The sequence below is a fragment of the Galleria mellonella genome, unplaced genomic scaffold (assembly GCF_026898425.1).
Source record: "Galleria mellonella isolate WM207_F2 unplaced genomic scaffold, CSIRO_AGI_GalMel_v1 utg74, whole genome shotgun sequence".
Taxonomy (NCBI): Eukaryota; Metazoa; Arthropoda; class Insecta; order Lepidoptera; family Pyralidae; genus Galleria; species Galleria mellonella.
The window spans coordinates 3,191,182-3,214,058 of NW_026442147.1; the positions used below are offsets into that span (position 1 = coordinate 3,191,182).

General features: G+C 30.6%; 2 protein-coding genes across 4 annotated transcripts in view; one reads left to right on the forward strand and one right to left on the reverse strand.

The window, feature by feature from the left end:
* Positions 1 to 283: 283 nt before the first annotated feature.
* LOC113516197 (short-chain dehydrogenase/reductase family 16C member 6) lies at positions 284 to 10,486 on the reverse strand. 3 transcript variants are annotated; one of them, XM_052901031.1, is made up of 8 exons: positions 10,180 to 10,486; positions 9,530 to 9,651; positions 7,650 to 7,933; positions 5,333 to 5,448; positions 4,080 to 4,199; positions 2,827 to 2,988; positions 862 to 1,061; positions 284 to 586 (listed from the first exon to the last, which is right to left on the reverse strand). In XM_052901031.1, exons 3-8 carry the CDS (start codon positions 7,918 to 7,920, stop codon positions 484 to 486), a joined length of 972 nt encoding a protein of 323 aa, XP_052756991.1. In that variant the 5' UTR covers positions 7,921 to 7,933; positions 9,530 to 9,651; positions 10,180 to 10,486; the 3' UTR covers positions 284 to 483. The 3 variants fall into 3 exon arrangements, with proteins under 3 accessions (XP_052756991.1, XP_052756989.1, XP_052756990.1); XM_052901029.1 differs by lacking the exon at positions 9,530 to 9,651; XM_052901030.1 differs by lacking the exons at positions 9,530 to 9,651; positions 10,180 to 10,486 and adding an exon at positions 8,956 to 9,111.
* Positions 10,487 to 19,283: 8,797 nt separating this feature from the next.
* The window catches only part of LOC113515999 (short-chain dehydrogenase/reductase family 16C member 6-like), a 58,337-nt gene continuing 54,743 nt past the window's right edge, over positions 19,284 to 22,877 (forward strand). The window contains exon 1 of the mRNA XM_026900326.3: positions 19,284 to 19,536. The gene's annotated coding sequence lies outside the window, so the exon portion shown is untranslated. The remainder of the gene's footprint in view (positions 19,537 to 22,877) is intronic.

Here is a 22,877-nt window from a genome sequence, read left to right on the forward strand (position 1 = left end):
ATCTCACAGCAAATACTACAGAAAATGGTACTATAAGTATCACTTTCTTGTTGAATCTTCTAAACTGGACAATAAAATTTTAATTGCATTATCCTGCAAAAAACTGCATTTATTGTCGAATGATAATTATTGTGGATCATACAGAATTAGATTTCTATCAGCTGAATCCATGTTTACATGTCATGTCATCCCATGTCTTCGAAGCCGCAATGTTAATTCAGGCGACGTCGAAGATACGATGTAAGTAGTACTAATTTATAACAATTGTAAATAAAAAACAATATTTTTGATTACCTAATATATTTCTAGATATTATCAAGACGTATTCGCTAACCCACCTCCTCCTTTTTTTTACGTACGATGGAAGACGTTATGCATTGCTGCACAATGATTAATATTATATATGATAGTAAATTACTATGTTGTGTAGATATCTAATGATTCTATTTTAATAGTAATATGTGTATTTTATTAATAATAGCCTTAATTAACGGCAGTTTTAGGTTTTCCTTTGAACTCCATCATAGATTGTGGTCCTTTCATCACTCGGTGCATCAAGTCCCAGCACATTTTTGCGGGGAGTAGGCTGTAAATTAAATACGTGATAAACGTGAGTGGATTTTTTATATACTAATTTTCATTTGTCATATTCAATCTATTTTAAATCTATCTCTGGTTTTTTTACTCTATTATTTATATTATAAAAATAAAAAGATACCGTATCTTATAAACGCTACTAAGACCAAAGATATAACGCGCCCATAGACCAAGAAGCTAGTAATAGAATAAAAAATCATTATATATTTTCATCATATTAAAACGAGTAGGTGTATGTAGAACTAACTAAAGATATATTATTACCATTTGAGCGGAAGTAAGTATCTGACGGATCCAGGCATGATGCAATTGACCTCGTTTTTCCTGATGGAATCAATCATAGTTTCTGCGACGTAATTTGGTTCCAACATAGGCATAAGGCGTGGTGTGACTCCATGGAACATCCCCGTGTTAATGTAGTATGGGCACACGAGGGTCGCTTGAATACTGTTGTGTCCATGAGCCTAGAATTAGACACCCAACAAAACATTAATTGTTATATCCTATATTAATTTTAAGTTAAAAACAACCTCAACACTTGATTGAATACTAATTAACAGCAAAAAAAAAAAATAAGTATAATATAGTATGATGATTTAGAATTGTGTTTCTTTTATTGACGATATTCGTGGCGCAGTAGTGTTTTTTTGCATAAATAAGGTTCCAGGTTCGACTTCCGGTTGGGTAAATTTTTTTTAAATATCGGTATTCAGTAGCAGAGCACCAGCGATAAAGGATTGATGAGGATGAAAGCAGGTAAGTTTGCCCATTCTGACGAATTCAACTAGAATTGGCCACAATGGTTTCAAGGGGGAACCACGTGGAGGTCGACCTGACAGGCATATTGCTAGTAATGGAGCTGTTTGACCCCATTACTAACAATCCCATTCCCCTCAGGTTGGGTCAATTTAGGAAATGTCTTCTGAATTGCCTCGGGTCCGGGTCTTTAAATGTTCGTTGCCTGGTTTCTCATAACACAAACTAGGTGGGGAGCAAGGCATTTTTAGTAATGAGGTTTTACAGTCCCATTACTAGCAATATACCCTAAAAGGTCAACCTCCACATGGTTCCCTTGAAAACCATCATGATTAATTTTTGATGAATTAATCACGATGGGACAACTGAGCTGCTTTATCCTCATCTATCATCAATCATTGGTTTCCTGCCAGCATAAACCGATAACTCAGGCAGGGTTATAATTTCATTTTCATCCATTAAAAACACAAAGTAGGTATCCTAGCACAGTACCAGGTGATGCAGGGAGAAGGGATTGTTAGTAAAAAGGGTCCCTTTACTAGCAATAAACACTGTCAGCACGATTTCCACGCGATTCCTCTCAGAAACCATCGTGATAAATTCTTATAAATTCATCACGATGGACCAACTGGCCTCCTTCATCTTTACGTATCACTGGTGCTCCCATATCTATTAAAAATATGTACCAGGCAATTGGTCTGATTTATGTGACATTTACTATTGCTACCTAATTAAGGTTCTCGTTTGCTAATAACAATTATTATGACTAAATTAATTAAGTATGTATATAGAAAATATATTTAAAATCATCTATTTCGTGTCGTAATCAGAGTGTCAAGAGCGAGTTGCATAAAGATTTCCGTTATGGTCGCGTTCACGATTAGGTACTCGATAAGTGTGTATTGAAAACTGCGCGTCTAGTGAATAATTTCATAAACTCGGTTTACCATAAAAATTTACGAGTAAACAACAATGCATTCGTGACGTAAATCTTTATACAACTTACACTAGGCACTTTTTACGACTCAATATAACCAGCGTCTATTGGCATCCGTCTCATTTGATGGCCGATCATCTTGTAATTTACTTACTACGAAACAGCGATTTAGATGAATATTTAACGTTATTTTTAGAATGGCAATTAAGAGTTGCGACTGTTAATTGTTGTAATGCTGGCAATATAAAAACAATAAGTTGCGAAATATGCATATAATGTTATAATTCCACCTCATGATAAAGGTATCCTTAGTCATTTTACTATAAGTCGCCTACCTTAAGTAAACTTATACGTTGCAAGTAAAGTTATGCTATAGAGGTGCTTACGTTATACATTTGTCTTTGACGTACAAAGGCTTTTAAGTATCTCACACGAGCATTATACCTACTAGCACCGTTTTTGAATTGGGCTCTCCAACTTCCTTGCTAAGATGTTATTGGCTAAAATAAAATGGGAATATAGTTGAGTTAACTCACTCGAAGCTCAGTGAAGAGGCTTTCGTGGAAGCCGACGGTGGCGAATTTAGTAGCGCTGTAGTCTGTACAACGGTAAGTGCCTAGTAGTCCTGCTACAGAGCCCACCGTTACTATGTGCCCCTTGCCGGTCTCTATCATGTCGGGAAGGAACGCTCTCACCGTCTGTGAAAAGATAAGGTCTGTTTTAATAGAACTTAAATCTATACTACTCAAATTGATATTATTTTTGAAACTGATGTTCATTTTTTAACACATAATATTTAAAATTATATATATATATATATATATATATATATATATATATATATATGTATATATAATTTTAAATATAAAAAATATAATGGATGATTGATTTGCGCTACTATTGGTCGGATTAGTTGTTCGTTAGATTATATTTTCATCAAATTCTATTAAATAATGTAAAATAATGTAGTAGAAAAATACAATGATAAATGGTAAACACTAGCACTGGTTATTAATAAATAATAGATAATTATCTTGTATCGCACATTATTACACAGGAAGGCATATTTTACAGGAACTATAACTATACAATACATAAAATATGAAGGTTATTTGTAGGTAATTGCAATTCATGTACACTGAGATGGAAATGACGATAAATGTAATTATTATAGCAAGCTGTGACAAATAGGAGCAGGGGTTATTGGTAACTGAGTTAGTATACTCGTATATTAGCTTATAATATTATGTGTGGCAAATTCCACACGGTCCCCTCTGTAGTAAACCTTATGGACTGTGGTTTCATCATCATATCAGCTTTTAACTGTCCACTGCTGAACATTAGCTTTTCTCTTGGGGGATTTTGCTAGTAGTTGCCACGCTTGGCAGGCGGATTGGCAACCGCAGTCAGGCGTTAGAGATGTTTTAAGAGGGACACTGCTGTCCATCCTTTGCCCTTCCTTAGTCAGCTCTTACGACACCCATGGGATAGGAAGGGGTGGCCTATTCTATGCCGTGACATGGCATAATGATGATACAAGCACTAGAATTAAATTTTTTTAACTAAGTACAGTTATATTAAATACTTGAAACTTATAAATATTCTGCCAAATGTAAGCACAATATATTTAAACAAAGACATTGTAATGCATCCATATTATAAATACCACAAGGGATATGGCTATTGCAAAAGTAACAATTATTTGTTCATAGTATTTTACATAACGACGCCATATAAAAGCGGTGCTACGAAATCCAACTCAACCATGACAATTATGTGTCGAACTTACCCAGTAATGTGAGAGGATGTTGACTTTGTATGTAGTTTCTATTGCAGAGTCGGCGAGTTCCAATAGAGTGTCTCCAAACACTGTACCGGCATTGTTAATAAGTACGTCCACTTTCCCCACCTACAATTTACAATAATATAATTATATACTATTACTATTGTGAACACGAAGTTTTAAGGATTGAAAGATGTTTGTTATTTCGTGCATAAATTACCTATATAACGGATATGAACAAAGTTTGATACACGGATAGATTATATCTTAATTTTGAATATAGACTATGTATTGATTGACGCGGATGAGGCTGCGGGATACAGCTAGTCAAATATACGTTTATGTTAGTACAGGGTTCTTTAAAAAGAGTATTAAGGTTTCTCTAGAGTCGGCAACGCGCACGTGACACCCCTAGTGTTGTAGGCGTCCATAGGCTAGTGACCGTTTACCATTAGACGGGCTATATGCTGATGTGCGACCTTCATGATATAAAAAAGTTTGCTAGCTATTTCCCACTGCTTTGCCTGCGTGAATTAATATATATGTGTTCTATATTCCTATATGTTAGGATATAAATGTACCAAATTTCATTAAAATTCATTTCATCGTTTAAACATGATTGAATAACAAACATTCATAATTATTGTATTAGTATCATTATTACCAATAATTTCGCAATAACATATCTAGACTTGTGTATCTGTAATGCGCCTAATAAATTCTTGCATGCGACTCCGTACAGTTTATTAGTGTTTTAATGACTGAGATGTATCTATGATATCTCATATAGCACTTGTAAAAGAAAATATAAAGTCTATGAGTGTCAGTTAACAATTTAAAAAACGTTCAAATAATTGTAATTGAGATGAATAATAATTGATAGCTATCGAGGAAGAAAATTCTTTATATTCACTATTCTAGACTATTCCCGAAAGCAGCAATATGATTTGTTTCATGAAAGTATTTTACTTCTAAAGTTAAATGCAAAATATAGAGGGTTCTGTGCCTCAACTCAACTCAACTCAACTCAAAATTGTCTGGTGCACTCAGAATACAAAGGGAACTTTTTCCGGAGCTAGCCCCCTCTCCCCTTGGAAAGTAATCTTAACACTATAATATAAATGTATATAAATAACTTTTTACTTATAATACCCAAAGTAGGTATTAAAATAGTCTATCCATGATATGAAATAATATCCATGTAACAACATAAACAGTTCATATACAATAGAGATTTTAAAGAACAAAAAGTTATTTACCTCTTTCTTAACTTTTTCTGCAGCCATGTAGACTGCATTGCGATCAGCGAGATCTACCACATAGCTGGCTATTTCGTGGCCTTCATTAATAACCTCTTCACAGGTTTTCTTCAATCCTGAGAAAATACGAGTATAATTTTCACAAAATCATCTGGTCACATGATGAAAAAAAAAGTTTGAAGCCCAAAGTTGACTCGTTTTTTTCGAAGCATTTGTATGTATATTTATAATAATACCATACTAGACAAAGCAAGAGAACTTTTTCGATATAATAATTTTCTGCTTGCCTCACTTGCTTTTGGTAGAGAACGCCATTAGGTATTAAATCTGCCATATATACACTTATTTATATAATCGTACATTGAAGTTTAAATAAATAAATATTCTTGAAAGCGATTTTTAAGATTTAACGCGTGTTATGAGTAGTCCCTAGTAGCAATTTTATTTATTATAAAATTAATAATAATGATGATTAGGTAGCTAACAACAGAGTAATTGTAATATAACTGACCTTCGCAGTATATTGCACATGCAATATTTAGTTGTTAGTTGACGCAACATATATTTTATACGTTATTTTTATTTATTTTATTATTTTTTGAAACAAGACATTCTATTATGCTGTTTTCTCATAAAACAATCTCATTAGTTCTCCTGATTAGAAGTGACTACAATAGCTTATCAATATTTAAAAAACTAGAAGGGTTATTAAATCAATTTAGGTCGTTCATATTTGTATGTTTTGTATTATGCCCTTTTCTATGTTAAATGGAATTAAACAAAATTTAATACAAAATTTAATTTATACAAAATTTAACATGCAAATGTTAAATTTTGTAACTATTGATAGAGTCGTTAAAGCGTCAGGAAATAACGAATAAAAAACACTCACTTTCACATTTATAATATTAGTAAGTATCTCACTAATGTAATAAAATCGTAACTAGACATTATCTGTACATGGTAGACATATATATATAATATATATATATATATATATATATATATATATATATATATATATATATATATATATATATATATATATATATATATATATATATATATATATATATATATATATATATATATATAAGGCGTCTTAATAAGCGCAGAAGCAGTCAAAACAATAACTTTTACAAATTATGTGTGTCTGTTTATCTGTCTGTATTCATATGTTCCAGTATTACGCAAAAACTGCTGCACCAAATTGGATGCGGTTTCGTAGTCAGTCCCAAAAGTTTGATTTCAAAATGTAAAAATGGTTTATTTAATTGCTTTTCTTATTTTTAAAATTCACGCGTACCTACTTGGTAGTCGGCAGAAAGCTAGTTTATAATATAAATAGATAACACAATCGTGTACTAAGTTGTTCTAGTTTCAAGTCTGTTGTGTAAACTTGGTTTTAGAGAGGTAAATATGATCACGTCACGGTTGACCAATGACGGGATAATTCGTAATGTACCTACAAAATTATTACTTAGAACGGATGCTAATCCGTTTTATCTAATGTTATAATTAATTTCTAGCCTAATATCTGTACTAATATCTGTACTAATATAAAAAAGAGAAAAGATTTGATTATTTGTTTGTAAAGGATAAACTTAAAAACTAGTTGATTTTAAAAATTCTTTCAGATATAGTAATCTACAATATCAGCGAGTAACATAAGCTACATAATTGTTATCTATACATGCGAAGCAGGGGCGGATCGCTAGTAGTCTATAATTCAGTTATACTATGTTTCACTTTAATTTTTTTAAATAAAATAATAAAATATTAATGTGTATATATTTCATTATTATTTATTATATGAATTATAATGATTATTTGTTTGTTATCTCTTAGTCCTTTAATGGTTTAACTATGAAATTTTATATACATATCCTACATGAGATGGGAATGGACATACGAGTAGGCTACTATTTATCCCATTCAACAAACATATCTCGGTCACCCGGACAAAGTCATGGGTAAAAACTAGTAAATGTTTTGTTAAAAATAAGCACACTTGGCGAAGATTACCACTTCCCATCAGGTGGGTCGTTAGCGTCCTTGCCATAGAATGGCGCATAAAAAAAAAATAGAAAAATATTTTATCAACGATGATTATGAAAGATGAAAAGGAGAGATATATGAACTCATTAGTTCAAATAAAAAATTGAAAAAACTAATCACACTAAGTAAACGGAGTTACTTTCAAGTTTATAATACTCGTAATGCGATTATGTACCTAATACGTAACATAGCGGTATTTAGCACGTAGTAATAGATTGTGGACTTATAAAGAAATCTAGTAAGGCTGATGTAAACGTACCTTCAATGTTAATATCCCATACAACAACCTTGGCTCCGAGTCTGGCTAGTTTGATTGCCAGCTGTCTCCCCACTCCACCGCCTCCGCCCGTCACCAAAACCACATCACCTTTAAGACTCTTCATAGGTCTTAGAGCATTAGGCACTAAAGTCCAGAAAAGTGACTCCAATATGTAATAACATGATAGCAAAAGGAATAGCACTGTGTCTTTGGCGATGTCAAATACGCTTGCCATTTGAGACGGACTGTTAATTTTTGTTCCTTCCAACATCTTTGATGTTTTTCTGAAATGAAATGTAATATAGTAGATTATTATAAATAATGTTTGATAAACATATATAAAAAAAGGTCAGATAGAGACTAGTCTAATTTTTCTATTTTTTTTTTAATAAGATTGTTATTTCACTGCTATGCCCTACGTTCTAAATCAAAACAGTCATACATGCTACAGACTCTTAGCTAGATAAAAAAAAAAAATTAAGATAAATAGAAGAAAATATCAGCGATATTCTTGTAATATTATCAGCAACTAAATAGTAATAAACTTTTTTATATGCTAATGTTTTTTTGTGTGATTGAAAAAATCTGAAATAGTATGTAAAACAGATCTTGATTATTTCAATTTATCAATCCTGAATTTGTAAATATGAAATTCACTTAATTATTGATTGATTAATATTATCTAGGTAAACTAGTTAAATACATACAAAAGCACATTAACCACATACATTCACACGTAGCTATATTCATTCTAAAAAGAAAGTAGATGGAAGAAAGTTGTTTAGAGTGTAAACTATGTTAATATCGGTTGCGCTGATAGCTATGTATGAATAATTTTGACATTGATAAATAAGAAAGTGTAACAACCACACATTTTATATAATCTAGTAATCTATATATTTTCGCAAATAATAAATATGATAAGTTTAGAATTACTCGTATTATTCTTTAACTATAATAAAATTCAAGTTCCAAAAATGTATCACCGTAAGCTTACATTACTTATATTTTAGTTTTATTCAACAAAATTAATATTTTTATTCTAATAAATTTAAAAATTATAACAGATTTTACTATAGTAACCGTACGTAAATTACAGATTATATTTTGATTTTAAAACATAAAGCAATAAAAAAAATTTAAAAATAAAATTTGTCACAACCGTCGAAAAAATGTTTTTTTTTTAAATTATAGTAAAATAATTTGTTATTCACAATTTTATTAAATTTTTTAAATACCTAAATAAATTTCAGCATAATAACAGCAATAAAGAAATTAAAAGTTGTAAAAAAATAATATTAAATACCTATTTTTATCTGCAGTTTTCTATAAACTTCAAACGTATAAATCGATCACTTGATATTAATCCGTTTTTACGCACTATACTCGAGCATTGCGAGCGTGCCGGTTGATGGCCGACTGCGCCCGCGCAGTACAACACAGTAGGCTTTCTCCATTAACGGTACATCTACCTCTTTTTACGGTGAACACCACTGTTTCTTATATTAGAATGTGATGCACTTATTTAGTTTATATAGACAGATCTACAGCGACATAATTACAGACAATGCAACAACTGACATTATCTTCCTATTTTAATTTTCCTTTATACGCAAATTTGAATATTTGTAAATATATTGATCAGAAAAATCGTCTTGTTTATATGTTTTTTTTTTCCAAATTTATAAAATTCAATAACTTTCCAATAAATTTCTAAATATCCAATGAAAAATATTAAAATAACATCCTACATACTGCAAAAGCTGTACAGATTTGTATGATAATTTGCACTTCGAAGGACTATATCCATGATTAATATATGGGAAACTTTTTATTCTAATTCACGTAAGCAAATATTATCTAATACATCGAGTACTTACACATTGTTTTATTATGATCTCTGTTCCACTTGTTTCTGATATGAATCAGCTGTCCTTGCATGATTGTGTTCCAGTTTAAAGGGTAGTGAAATTACAGAGGACGGAGGCAGAACACCTTAGTCCTAAGAAATGGTAATGTATGAAGCATGTCATGAGCGTCATAGTGTACTTTATGTTATTTATTGTGCTGTTCATGTTTAACAGACTAGTATTCACCAGGAGTTCTGTTAGGTTATTCGCTGTTCTAAGTTACATAAAAAATTACCGAATATTTTTTTTAAATTAATTATTTCGTCACATCTTGATTTGTCTCTTGTAATAATTTCTTAGAATACTTTTACATACAAATTATTAGCAAATCATAGTGGCCAATTGTGCGGGACCGCTGCCTCCGAGAGTTGGAAGGCAGGTTGGTCGGCATTGAGGCGCTGGTAGTCTACGACGCAAAAAATATTTTTTTATCTGAAAGACTGGTCTCATAGAAATTTTATCAAAATCTGTTCAGTAGTTTAGTTTTTAAATCAAAATAACTGGTTTTGTCAAAATTATCGATTTTTGTAGAACACTATTTATTATTTCAGGAACACAATCTTAAATATATTATAAAACATAATAAGAAAAACCTTACTTAATTACTTAATACGACTTACTTTAATTTTACATCCATATGTGGATATATCCCTGTTGCTCTAGTATCTATTCATTCACTATTACCACTCTTCATGTAATTAAAAAAAACCGACGTTTTATTATATATTTGGATTTTTATAAAACTAAGATGGATGGAAACTGGAGATGTATACAACTAAGAACAGTACCGAAATACTTCACAACAGAAATTACATTAAAAAAATTCCATGCAATTGAATTGAAGTAGGTAAAGTATATATAGAGTTGTTTTATATTATTGGTCTTGTGACAAAATAGCGTACTAAACAGTTGGCTATATGCGTTCAATTGTAATCGTTTACTGTGTGTAACGTGACTCCGGTGATCCTATGTCCTAGCTGTGTCACCAATTAGTCGCATACTATAGTCAAAGTTGCTCAAAGTCACTACTAATTTTGCCCGCAAAAATAGTCTACTTTGACGATTTTTGCAATAATAATGTAAGAAAGAACTCATTTCAGTGATCAAGATTTTGTAATTCTTCCTACCAAATCATAATAATATTAAATATAAAAAAAAATCGAAAGGAGAAAGTAGCTATAGGACTTGTATGTAAATTGTAACATAAAGGGTGCATAAGTAGTATGATGAATAGTATAATAAACTGTAAAAAATAGTTATATAATAATTATTTGAATATACCCAATAATAAGTTTTTTCTCGTGATAGTAATTTTTCTGCGGAACAAACTCGTAATTTCATTTTGAAACCCATCGTCCTCATGTTAAGATTTAAACATATAGGATCAAACAATTTATTTCTCAACTTTAAAGAAGCTTTAAGAAGGAGGAGGTTTGTATTGTCTTTGTCAATTATGAACCTAATCGTTCTTATTTTTAATTGATCGAAAATAGTTACTGTTTCATATGACCTATTTTATGTTTATCTATATAAAGTATGTTTAATTATTAGACAATAAATAAAAAAAGGAAATAATTCAGTAGCTTTGTATATATTATGCATATTATTGTTTGTATGTTATAATATCATTACCATATATACATACATTTTAATAATAATAATTATTATTCGGTAATATATTTACATAACTTTGGACTCAAATAGTTCTTAATGCTAAGTATTGTCATATTATTGCATTGCTCTGTTAGGACCTTTAATAGTTACACGAGTCTATCTGTAGGGAATTAAAATCAGTTTGCATTCATACTAAGTGCGATATCATTTACTGAGGTCGCATGCGCACGCGCCATCGGTATTTGACGACCAAGAGGCGTTTATGGGTTGACGTGTTAATAATACGAACTCTCAAAGAAAATTATTTACCTTTATAAGTAACGACACTTTTACTACTTCCACAAGTATTTTACTGTATAAATTATATGACCTAACTGGTTAACCGTTTCAAGCTGTATAAATTGTTTATGTAGGCGTAAAGATAGATAAATATTGTCTATGGATGTTAAATAATTAAGTAAGAATCGATAAATTAAATAAGTAAGAATCATGTGGCATAATTTGTATTTACTTAAAAAAAACTTTGCATCTTAAATATTAATAGTAAACTACGAGTATAATGATAGTGCAGTCCAAACTCTTACGAAAACTAACCTATTTTTTTATTCTAATTTTTGTTGAAATTTCAGTACATCTGTGTGACTGTGCCAGTTTGATAGGAGATATCTGTATCTTAAGTTTATCATATTAGTTAGTCAAAGATACTTTGACCGGCAAATATAGGCGTTTGGCAGGCAACTGGCAGGTCAGCTAAGGATTACATTGACACTACCATTAGGTAGATAAAGGTATATCTCCCAGAATTAGATATCTCAGTTTAAATTCCGACCACATTTTACCAACTAATGTAAAAGGTCTTTTTTATTACAGCATGTACAATTTGGTAACTGCTTAACTCACATAAGGTAATATAATTGGTTGATATAATTATGTTACATATGTATGTATAGATATAGTTGTGTTTATTTACACATGTTTAAATCTATTTTTTAACGCGCCACCTACTTATCTTTAATTCCTTCTAACCAAAGGATATTTTGAAGAGATTGCTTAGCAATAAGAATGCCTTTGTATCACACAATACTAATTGAAAAATTTCTAACAAGTCCTTAAATATTGGTGTAATAAAGTGTTAAATAAATAAACAAATAAATAAGCTAATATTCTATTTAATTCATTTTCCTACTTCTGAAATCCACGTGTACGAAATAGTGGGCAAAAAATTCGTCTTTTGTATGTACTTATAAGAGACAAATATATTCAATGTCATGCCGTTAGAGCACTCATTAATTCTGCTTCCATATGTGTCTATACAAATCTATTTGTTTGCATACTAAGCAATTCATTTAAATAAACTCTAATAATAATATATTATTAAGGACAATAGGATTGATTCTTTTGTCCTTACACACAGAGTGTTCTAGCTGCTGCAAATCATAGTCAAATTCGAGTGTTGTTGGAGTAGGAAGTAAAATGTATTGATTTATGTTTATGTTATGTAAACAGACCATTATTCTTTAAAAAATTAGTAATCAGTAATTGTATTGTATTCGAAAAATATAATTAATATACATTTATTTTTTTTTATTTATTTTAATACTTTATTGTACACATTAGTTATAAAAATATGACAGAGGTAAACAAAAGTACAAAGGCGAGCTTAACTCTGATAGAGTTTTCTTCCAGCAAACCCGAAGTGGAAAGGAGCATCAATGTCAGCGGATACAGCAGTGTACAATTTTACATGTACATAGACTCAAAACATCAGCAAGCAAGAAATGTATGTAAGGATAGAGACTTTTGTCACTTGGATCCCTGTCTACTCTGCAAGGACCTTGGCATGAAAATATAAAGAACTTAAAATATGTTTAGTTCTTATCATTTTATTTTGATGTTCTGTATTGATATGGCAATATAGTTTGAGGGTAAGATTATTGAAATCATTTAATTAACGAATTTAATTGTTAATTTAGAGTATCATGAAATGGTGCAACATCGTACTGTGCTCATTTTCTTAATAACATATGTGACCTTAAAGGTCACTGATAATAAAATTTCATTAGTACGCGCGTTGAAGTCTTTTAAACGCACCGATATCGTAACAAAAAAAATATTATTCAGTACAAGTTTGTTAGATATGAATTATTATTATTTTAATCAAATTAATTAGAAGATTATTATATCAATGATAGTGTAGATAACGCAAATAACTTGGTAAACCTCAAGTTTTGTAAGCATTGGTAAGACAAGTGACGCCATCTAACGGTAACTTGTGGATTGAATTGTTCATTTCTTGTTTAAAGGTTGTAGGTTGTACGCTTTACGTTTTAGATGATGACGATGTAATATGCTTAATAATTAATACCAAATTGTGTAAGGTGGCGCAGTATGTAGATGCCAATATGGGCTGCTAATTAAAAAAAATAGATAATGAACTCGTAGAATGTAGGTTGTATTTTGTTATATTAGTGATCTTGATTTTTAAATGTAGGTCATTTAAAAAAGAGTTTTAAAATTATCATTAATTAAATGCTGAATTTTAATAATTATGTTCCGTTGGTTATTTTATCATACGAATAACAAACATTTAACTGTACAAATTAGAATTTGTTAGAAGTGCCAATCAGACCGTTGCAATTTTTTGAATCTTCTTTTTAAACAAGTTTAAAAAGAAGGAGATTCAATGCAATGGTTTTTTGTGTGTGGTGTTTTTTATGCAACGTAGAATAGCAAACCATCTGATGGCTTACCTTGCGAAAATTGGTAACCGTCACAAATGGCAACAATATTATATATAGTACCTATATCGAATTATTTCCCGTTTGTCCCCAATGGTTGACTGGTAGAGAACATCGTCCGGTGTTAAGTCCATCAAATGTACATAGATTTATTGTGCTTTAAAGTTTAAATAAATATTGCTCATTTTAAACCTATTTTAGTTATTCTTTTTGCGATCGATGGAATTATTTACATGTTTAATAGCCACAAACCTTTGAGAATGTTCTTTTTGTTCTTAAATTATTCAAATTTATCAATTCAAATATAGATAGATAAATTATTTATTCACCATTACAAGCATATAATTTATGAATTTATAAAGAAAACAAAAACTTGTAAGGTAAGTGACTCAGTATTATGGTGTATAGTACCCGCAGCGCTATTATTCTGCTGGTATCTTACCATATCACAACCATTACTTTAACCATTAATTGTCTATTGATGATAAATGATGCTCTTTATAAAATAGTCATATCGTGTAAGTTTGCTCAGCATTTTACCTTTTCTATTCTCTATTGTTTGTATGTATGTGTTGTCTTAAAATTCCACATAATATCGAACCCTTTGTATGTTGTTTTATTTTTAGTAGATATAATTTATTTATTTATTAATTAAAATAATTATAATATTACAACAGTAAAAACCAAATCAATGTTATAATCCTAGCGCTTCTAATATCTTTGGCAGGCTCATACTAAAAACATCAATGATGCTTATAATATCATTTAATATCCAGACTTTGTGACTAAAGGGAGTACATTAGTTCTGACCGACGGAATATTAAATAATATAATAAAAAATACATCACTCAAGAATAAAATATATATAATATGTATATTTGTGCCCAGAATCTCTAAAGAGGGGATTGGGTATTATGAAGGAACACCTTAAATAGAACAGCAGAGTATTGGAAATGTAATATTTTTAAGACACGATGAAGTATTTCAGTGATTACCATCGGAGGGACTTTGTTTAATACTTACTAATATTATAAATGTAAGAGTGAATTTGTTACATTTTGGCATCGTAATAGAGATGAAATTTGATATACATGTACTATTTGAAAAGGAAATGGGCTACTATATGTCCTAGTCAATCGATATATCTCGGTCACGAGGACGAGGTCACAGGTAAAAGTTAGTTTTCAATATAAAAATATATTAAAGCCAGTAAAGATTCGATATTTTTACTATAGTCTACCAGTTAACTTTCATATTTCAACACATTCAGCAAACCGCGTTAAGAGTTCTTAGACAACAATTGATAAAATGTTCTGATTTGAAAGTCGTAAAGACTTAGCACCTAGCACATTGTGAAGAAATAATTTATCGGATAAACATATAACTATTGTCAATTAATTTTATGACGCATAGCGTGCAGTTCTATTCATCTGGGAATGTGTGAAAATTGATAATAATACTTGCTTTTTGCTCGCTACTTCGAACGCGTGGATTTCAGAAATAGGAAAACCAATGAAATAACTGCTACATGCATATGCAGGTGGCTCAGGATCGTTCCAGTCTGTTTATGGAGGAGGCATATGTCCAGCAGTGGGCAGATAATGGCTGAACTGATGATGATGACATGGATATAAAGATAAAACATTCCTCTGCGGGTCTACTCTTGAAACCAATATCAATATGAATCCAAACCATTGCCAATGACAGTTTTATACTGCATTCATGAAACAACAATTAGGTAAGAGTATATTCCTTTTTAAAAGGCCGGCAGCACACCTGCAATGCCGCTGGTGTTGTGGGTGATCATGGGCGGCGGTAGTCACTTACCATCAGGTGAGCCGCATGCTCGTTTGCCCCCTGTGTTGTAAAAAAAAAAAAAGGTAAGAATTGGAATTGCATTGACAATTTACACTAATATCAAAGTAACATCTATTAAACCATTATGTCGCTAGTATTGCAATTTGAGAGTGCAAAACGTCTCAATTTCAATATCGATTTATTGGAATTTATTTCAATAGTAATTCCACAGATTTTAAGTTAGATCTTCAGCAACACAACCGTGACAATTGTATTTAGTTTGGTGTATTAGCTTTTAGCGTGGTGCCGGAACAAACAAATGGACAGACAGACAAAATTGGTAAATATTATCGCTTCGGCTTCTGTTGCTCTTATTAAGACTCCTTATATAATTTTTTTCTTAAATGTCTGCTATGTACAGACACCGTCTAGTTACAATTTTATTATATGTATGTATGTATGTATCATCATATTAGTTTTTACCCGCGATGTCTGCGTGATCGTAGTATAAATTTAATTAATTTCTCTTGAGTATTTTTATAAAATCTTCCATATATTTAATTTTCAAAAGCATTGCCTTATGTCCTGTCGGTATAATATAAGCATTTCATACTCATAAATATACATACGGATACGTAAACGAATAGATAGGTAATATGTTAACATACTGTTGTAAAAAGAACTATAGTCGAATTACCTATTAGCTCTTCATTATTGAATTGCTTTAAAAAAAATCTATTTTTAGTTATCAAATAATGAAATAATATCGGGTAAATTTTTCTCATTTACTTCACAACTTTTCAAAGGTTAGTTTAGAATATTTTTCAGTATATACTATTAATCAATTTATTTGTGATATACAACTATTAAAACAGTAAACTAATTAGGTGTCTTATCAAAAATGGTTTATTTGCAATAAGTAAAGTGAGAGACATGCTAATTATGAATCTTTGTAGTACATGTTTACTACATTATAAAGTTATAAACAAACAATGTTGTAGTATAATTATATTTATATTCTAGCTTTATTACCTATAATCACAGCGTAAGTTTTATAGTAATATAGTATAATTATAATCTATAATTATAATATAATAGTACTTTGTTTAGAATTACCACATTTATTATAAATAACTCCCACAGTTATTAAAATTGTGCTCATTAATTATAACCTTTGACAGATCCATGAAACAAGTATAATTATTTATTAGATTCTATATGCTATCTAATTATTGATGTATACATTAGATTTTGACAGGATACTGTTGGTATAGTATACTAGTTCTTACTCACGACTTCATCTGTGTAACTAGGATAATTATATTGATCAAACTAAATGTCTTTCTTTTTTTAAATACAATGTGTATATCCAATTTAGAGTACATAAGTTCAACCGTTTAAACACCAAGAGTTAATAAACATACTCGAAGGGAAAAAACCACAGTATATAAACATAGCAATTATATAAGAGTTTAGAAGGTTGTCGCGTGAACAATAGAGACAGAAATTGCAGTTAAAATATAAACAAACTCGTCTATATATTTATAACGTTAGTAAGTATAGTTGTGTACTAAAATTCAAAACACTACCAGTAAAATTAAAAAGAATATGATTTTGAGCTAATTAGATAGCTGAATGTGCCGTAAGAAGTAAGTGAAGTTTAAAATTAACATTTATTTTGAAAAAAAAAACAGTTTTTTTATACCACGAAAGTGGCAAGCAAGTATACAGCTCGTCTGATAGTAGACGGTCACTGTAGTGTATGGACGCCTGCAATACTAGGTATATAACGTGCGTGCTGCCGACCCTGAAGAAACTTTAATACATACATTATATTTGAAGAATTTCATACTGTAGTCTTTAAGGAAAACATCACTAGGGAGCTCATTCCACAGCCTAAGCATTCGCCGGAGGAAACTCCTCTAAAACTTTAACCATACGCGATGAATTCCTTATCAATGGGGAGAATTGCGATGCTAAAACATGGCTGCTCATTATCAATGGTAAGATTTCTTTTATACGATAAGCTATAAACATAAACAGTAGCATAAATAACGGAATATACCGTGACGCTCATAATTGGAAGAATTTACTTCCGTGTTCCCGTCTGAATGGTCGAGGGATGGGCAGCAGCGTCTCTCTTAAAATATCACCAAAGCTTAACTGTGGTTTCTAACCTGCTTGTCAATCGTGGCAAATATTGGGAGGGAGAAGGAGATTTTGTACAAAAGTCGATTGCTTGGGTACCTCTGTCCCATTCGTGTTTCAACCGTGAAGTAGTTGTGTTTGCACGGTTGTGTTTTGGTTTGAAGGGTGGGATATGGCGTGAACTTACAGGGTACAGAGGAATAACACTTGAGTCCTCAGGAATGCCAACGCATGGGGGGTATCATGGGCGAAACAGTATGTGTGTGTACTGTTATGTCCATGGTACTGCTCATGTCTATAGGCGACGGTTACCACTTTCTATCAGGTGGGCCGTCAGCTTGTCTGCCATTCTAAGTCGTATAAAAAAAAGACCCTCCTTATGAGGGACAGTTAACGGCTAATATAATAAGTTCCGTGTTAGTTTCATATATTTTATGTCTACATTATGTTTCATAACTACGAATTTTATTATTATTAAAGTTTGTTTTTTTTTTTATACCACTGAGGTGGCAAACAAGCATACGGCCCACCTGATGGTAAGTGGTTACCGTAGCCTATGAACACCTGCAATACCAGAGGTATTACGAATGCGTTGCCGACCCTGAAGAAACCTCTTTACCCCCCCTTTGAAGAACCCCATTGTTATAGTATACCACATATTTGACAGTATTGTTTCATCATGTGTGGAAGCATATTATTAAATATCTGGTCAGGGATCTAAAAAGGGACTGTTAGTAATGCGAACTACCCGCCTCATTGATGGTAATATATCTTGTCGCCCCGCCAGCGTATACCGATAGCGCAGGCAGGATTACAATTCTATTTTCATTCATTAAAAATATACACCCTGTCAGATCAATCTCTGTGTGGTCTCTCTTGTAAACTATCGTGCTGAAATCCAGGTGTATTCATCACGATGGGCTAATTGACCTGTATTTTCTTTTTCAACTATTATCCCTCACTGGTGCCCCGCTAACGTAAATAGGGTTACCATTCCATTATCACCCATAAAGAAGAAAGAACCATATTCTCAAATATCTGGTATTCATTTTTCTTTATTGTATTTAATATGATTATATTTACTTAGAACTGAACGTTATATTGTATATAACAATATACATATATACAGTAATAAATACATAAGGTCGTAATTAAAAATTAAAAATGCACATTCCTATTTTATTTCAGATAAGTAGGTAATTGAATATCATTTTGAAAGATTTGAAACCGATACAATCGAGAGCGTTGTAATAAAACTATTAAATAGGCACGCGAATTCAATCTAGTAACTTTTATCACTGCGTAACGTCGATATTTCTACAATAAATTGTTGTCATAGGACCTAGCGTGCACCCCAGCTTGGTGAGGCGTGAAGGTCGTCGAAAGACGAGGCAAAGGGTCTGAGGGTCGCCGACGCGTGCGCGGTGCACCACGTCCCGCCGTTCAGTCGATCTGTGGAGTCGCGCGTCGCCACCGGCTTGCGTCATACCGTTCAACCATTAGCCGGCACGCGACCGTCATTGTCAAAATTTGGACATTTAAATTTAAAACACAAAAATTAAAACACTGGCCTCTCACTAAAAAATAATAATAAATATATAAAGTAAGGGTGATAAAGTGTATGTGATCAGATGATCACCGCTTCCAAAATTGTGATATTATTTTAGAAGCAATTATAAGGTGAGTTTTAAATAAGATTAAGCAATAACTGTTTATTTACATCGAGAAAAGGTTTTCTGGTAGTGCATGTTAGATTGAAAGTATTTCAAGGATATCTTGGTTCTCATACTGCTCTCGGGTTAATTTAAAACTGCATTAAATGCAGAAATAGTTATTTAATAAAGCACATACATATAAACAATACACCTGCCAATACCATGAGTACTATATTAAACAATAATTTAAATTTAGTATTAATTATACTTACATGTATTCCATAAAATTATCTAATTTTAGAAGTATAGATTAATCAACAATATACTCGTAATTAATATTATTATTCAAATATTTTTATTGTATTAATTATATATCACGTATTAATATTACAAAGTTATTTATGCAATATATTTTTCAATTAGATTAAATAAAAGTAAATTCTCAATTCGGTAATATTTTATGTTCGTTATCTCATAACTCTGTTATTTTTAAACAGATGTAAAATTTACATATTTATCTGAAAGAATATACTTTTAGATTGATCCTACTGAAATTTTATCAAAATTGATTTAATAGTTTAGATTTTAAATAAATATAACTGGTTTTGCCACGATTGATATCGATTTTTTGTGGAACCCATTTTTTAATTCTATTACAATTAGTTAAAAAAAAAAAAATTATTGATATATGCCATACATAATTGTGTACTCTTAAAAACTGTATTTGTTTCATAAATGTGTGCTTATTTGTCAATTAAAAATGCAAAGTTTTAGGTTAGATATAGAATAATAAATAGGTATACTTAATCAAGTGAGAATACGAATAAAAAATAATAAAAAAAAACAAAAAGTTACAATAACTTTTTAAAATCATCAAGTAAGATAGTGATCAATCGTGGGACCTTTCAATAGTAAAAAAAATATCGAGGTTTTTCTCTAAACCTATCTATAAAATTAAAATTTCAATTTGAAATCACAGCGTAATCTTTATTGTAAGAAACAATATGAAATAATTTTCTAATATAAAAAGTATCGCTTAAATTTTACTATATCCAAACAGGGTTCATGAACTTACTCTTTATAAGAACATTGTAATAAGTCTATATTATGTACATGAATGCATTAAAATAAATAAATATATTTAAATCAAAATAATAATAATTTAAATTTATATAAAATAGTAATTTCGTAAAATTATGAAATTAAAATATTAGGTTAAGAGATAAGTTTAGAAAAATCAACCGTAGCTAAGTAAGATTGGTCTCCAAATTATTAAAGCAAGCTTTAAATAAAAAATATTAAAATTAGTTTATTTATTGTCTAGGATATTTATAACAACTAAAAAGTTAGTTATAAAAAAAATTCTACGCGCAAAAAATAATTTATCCGGCTCACCTGTCCGGTCACGAATTTTCAAGGTTAAATTAGAAATTTAAAAAAGCTTCAAAAAACTAGTCACGACCTGATAATCTAAAAATTATTATCATAATATGCATATAGCTAACGAATATTCAAGTCTATTATCAAACTTGATCTTTTAAATTAATGTCAGACCCTGATAAATATCCTAAATGAAATTGGAAAAAATATTTAACAATAAAGTGCCGATTGAGGTAACAATATTGTAATAAAATTACAGTATAGAAACGTAATACCTTAAGAATATTGTAACCAATTCAATAAACCCCTTCCAGTTAAATCTGGCATAAGTTGTCAAGAAAAATGGTAGTCTGAATCCAAGTTGCAGTGTCAAATAATATATAGTTTGATACTATGTTATCGAATTCGTAGTATAGATAGGTATTGTGCCAATTTTAAATTTAAAGACTTTTTATTAAATTTCATTCGTCTGCATACGCATCTTAATCTTTATCGTGTTTCTACCGACATGCAGCTGTGTTTGCAGAGCTGTTTCGATTTGAATGGCTTATCATTTAGGCTGTTCACAGCTGCTTGCATGGCAGTGAAATTGCAAGATTAGTGCTTAGAAATGGTAATCCAAAAGGAGTACTATGCGCGTTACAGAGTACGCTTATTTGACATTCCAAGTTGCATAAATGTTAGTATTTGTGATTATTGTTACAAGTTATTTTTTAATAATATTAAAATAAATATAAAATTTGTTTAAATTAACTTGGACTTCACATGTCATATTTTCTTGATTTTTTTCTCTTGTCAAAGATCTTCTCAATGAATATGTATTAATCTTTGAATTATGAATGATTGTTATGAATATTAATATAAATTAATATTCATGACATAAAATGAAAACAAAAAAAAAATTAAATACCTTTCAAATAAACAAAATACATAGTTCTAATTTTACAATGTTACAAATAGATAGAAAGACAGACGCTTTACACTTTACAGTCACCTTTTTTGTGTAGGTTTAAAATATGTAGTTGTACAAATACAATCCCAGGAAATGTACGGACGAAAAACTGATTGATTCAAATTTCAATGAAATAGTTTTTATATGCGGAACACGTTTTTAATAAACATTACGTTCTACGATTGCAGTTTAGGATTTAAAAGTTTTATTGTAAACGGTAAATTAATTTAAAGTATATATTTTTTATAATATAGTAATAAAAATTTAGGATTTGACATTTATTCATGACATTAATTCGGGGTCATATTAATATTATTAGAAAATACTTGTATTCTATTATAGATAAGATTTTATGATGACCGGTTTTTCCATTTTTAATGGAAAATTAAATTTTTAATTAATAACAGGAAATTTATAATTTTTACACTTGTAATATCAATAAGTGGGGGGGGGGGGAGGTTATTGTTAGTAATGGAGACTGAAATCCCATTACTAGCAATATACCCAACCAGGTCGACCTCCTCGCTGTTCTATCTGGAAACTATAATGGTTAATTCCTGATAAATTCATCATGATGTGCTTCACTGGTGCTCCACCAGCGTATCCCGTTAGCGCAGGCGGGGTTACCATACCATTTTCACCCATAAAAAAATATCAATAACTATAGGTACAAAGTTCCACTAAGTGCCAATAATTCGGAGGTCATTTCCATGTTAGTTACTATTTACGTGGCACGGGGACATCCGCTTAGTATGTGATTCTTAGAATTAATTATTTAAAAAATTATTTATTGTACATTTATTTGTTTCCTTATAGTTGAATTGTATTTAAGTATTCGTGTCTGCTATGCGTTTTAATGGTAATATTGCCTCGCCTATTGTTAAAGTAAACCAAGTATGCAAATATTTTTATTGGTTTACTTATTTTGTATTAGTTATTGTGTTTTCCTTTATAAATTGACAGCTGTATGTGTAATATATATAATATATAGATGATCGTATTTCTGAGGGCACGTAAATCCATGGTCCGGTAAG

Coding starts and splice junctions, on each gene's coding strand:
- LOC113516197 (XM_052901029.1), bottom strand. Junction 5,449..7,649: donor ATGGGATATTAACATTGAAG/GTACGTTTACAT, acceptor GTATTTTCTCAG/GATTGAAGAAAACCTGTGAA. Junction 587..861: donor TACTTACTTCCGCTCAAATG/GTAATAATATAT, acceptor TTTAATTTACAG/CCTACTCCCCGCAAAAATGT.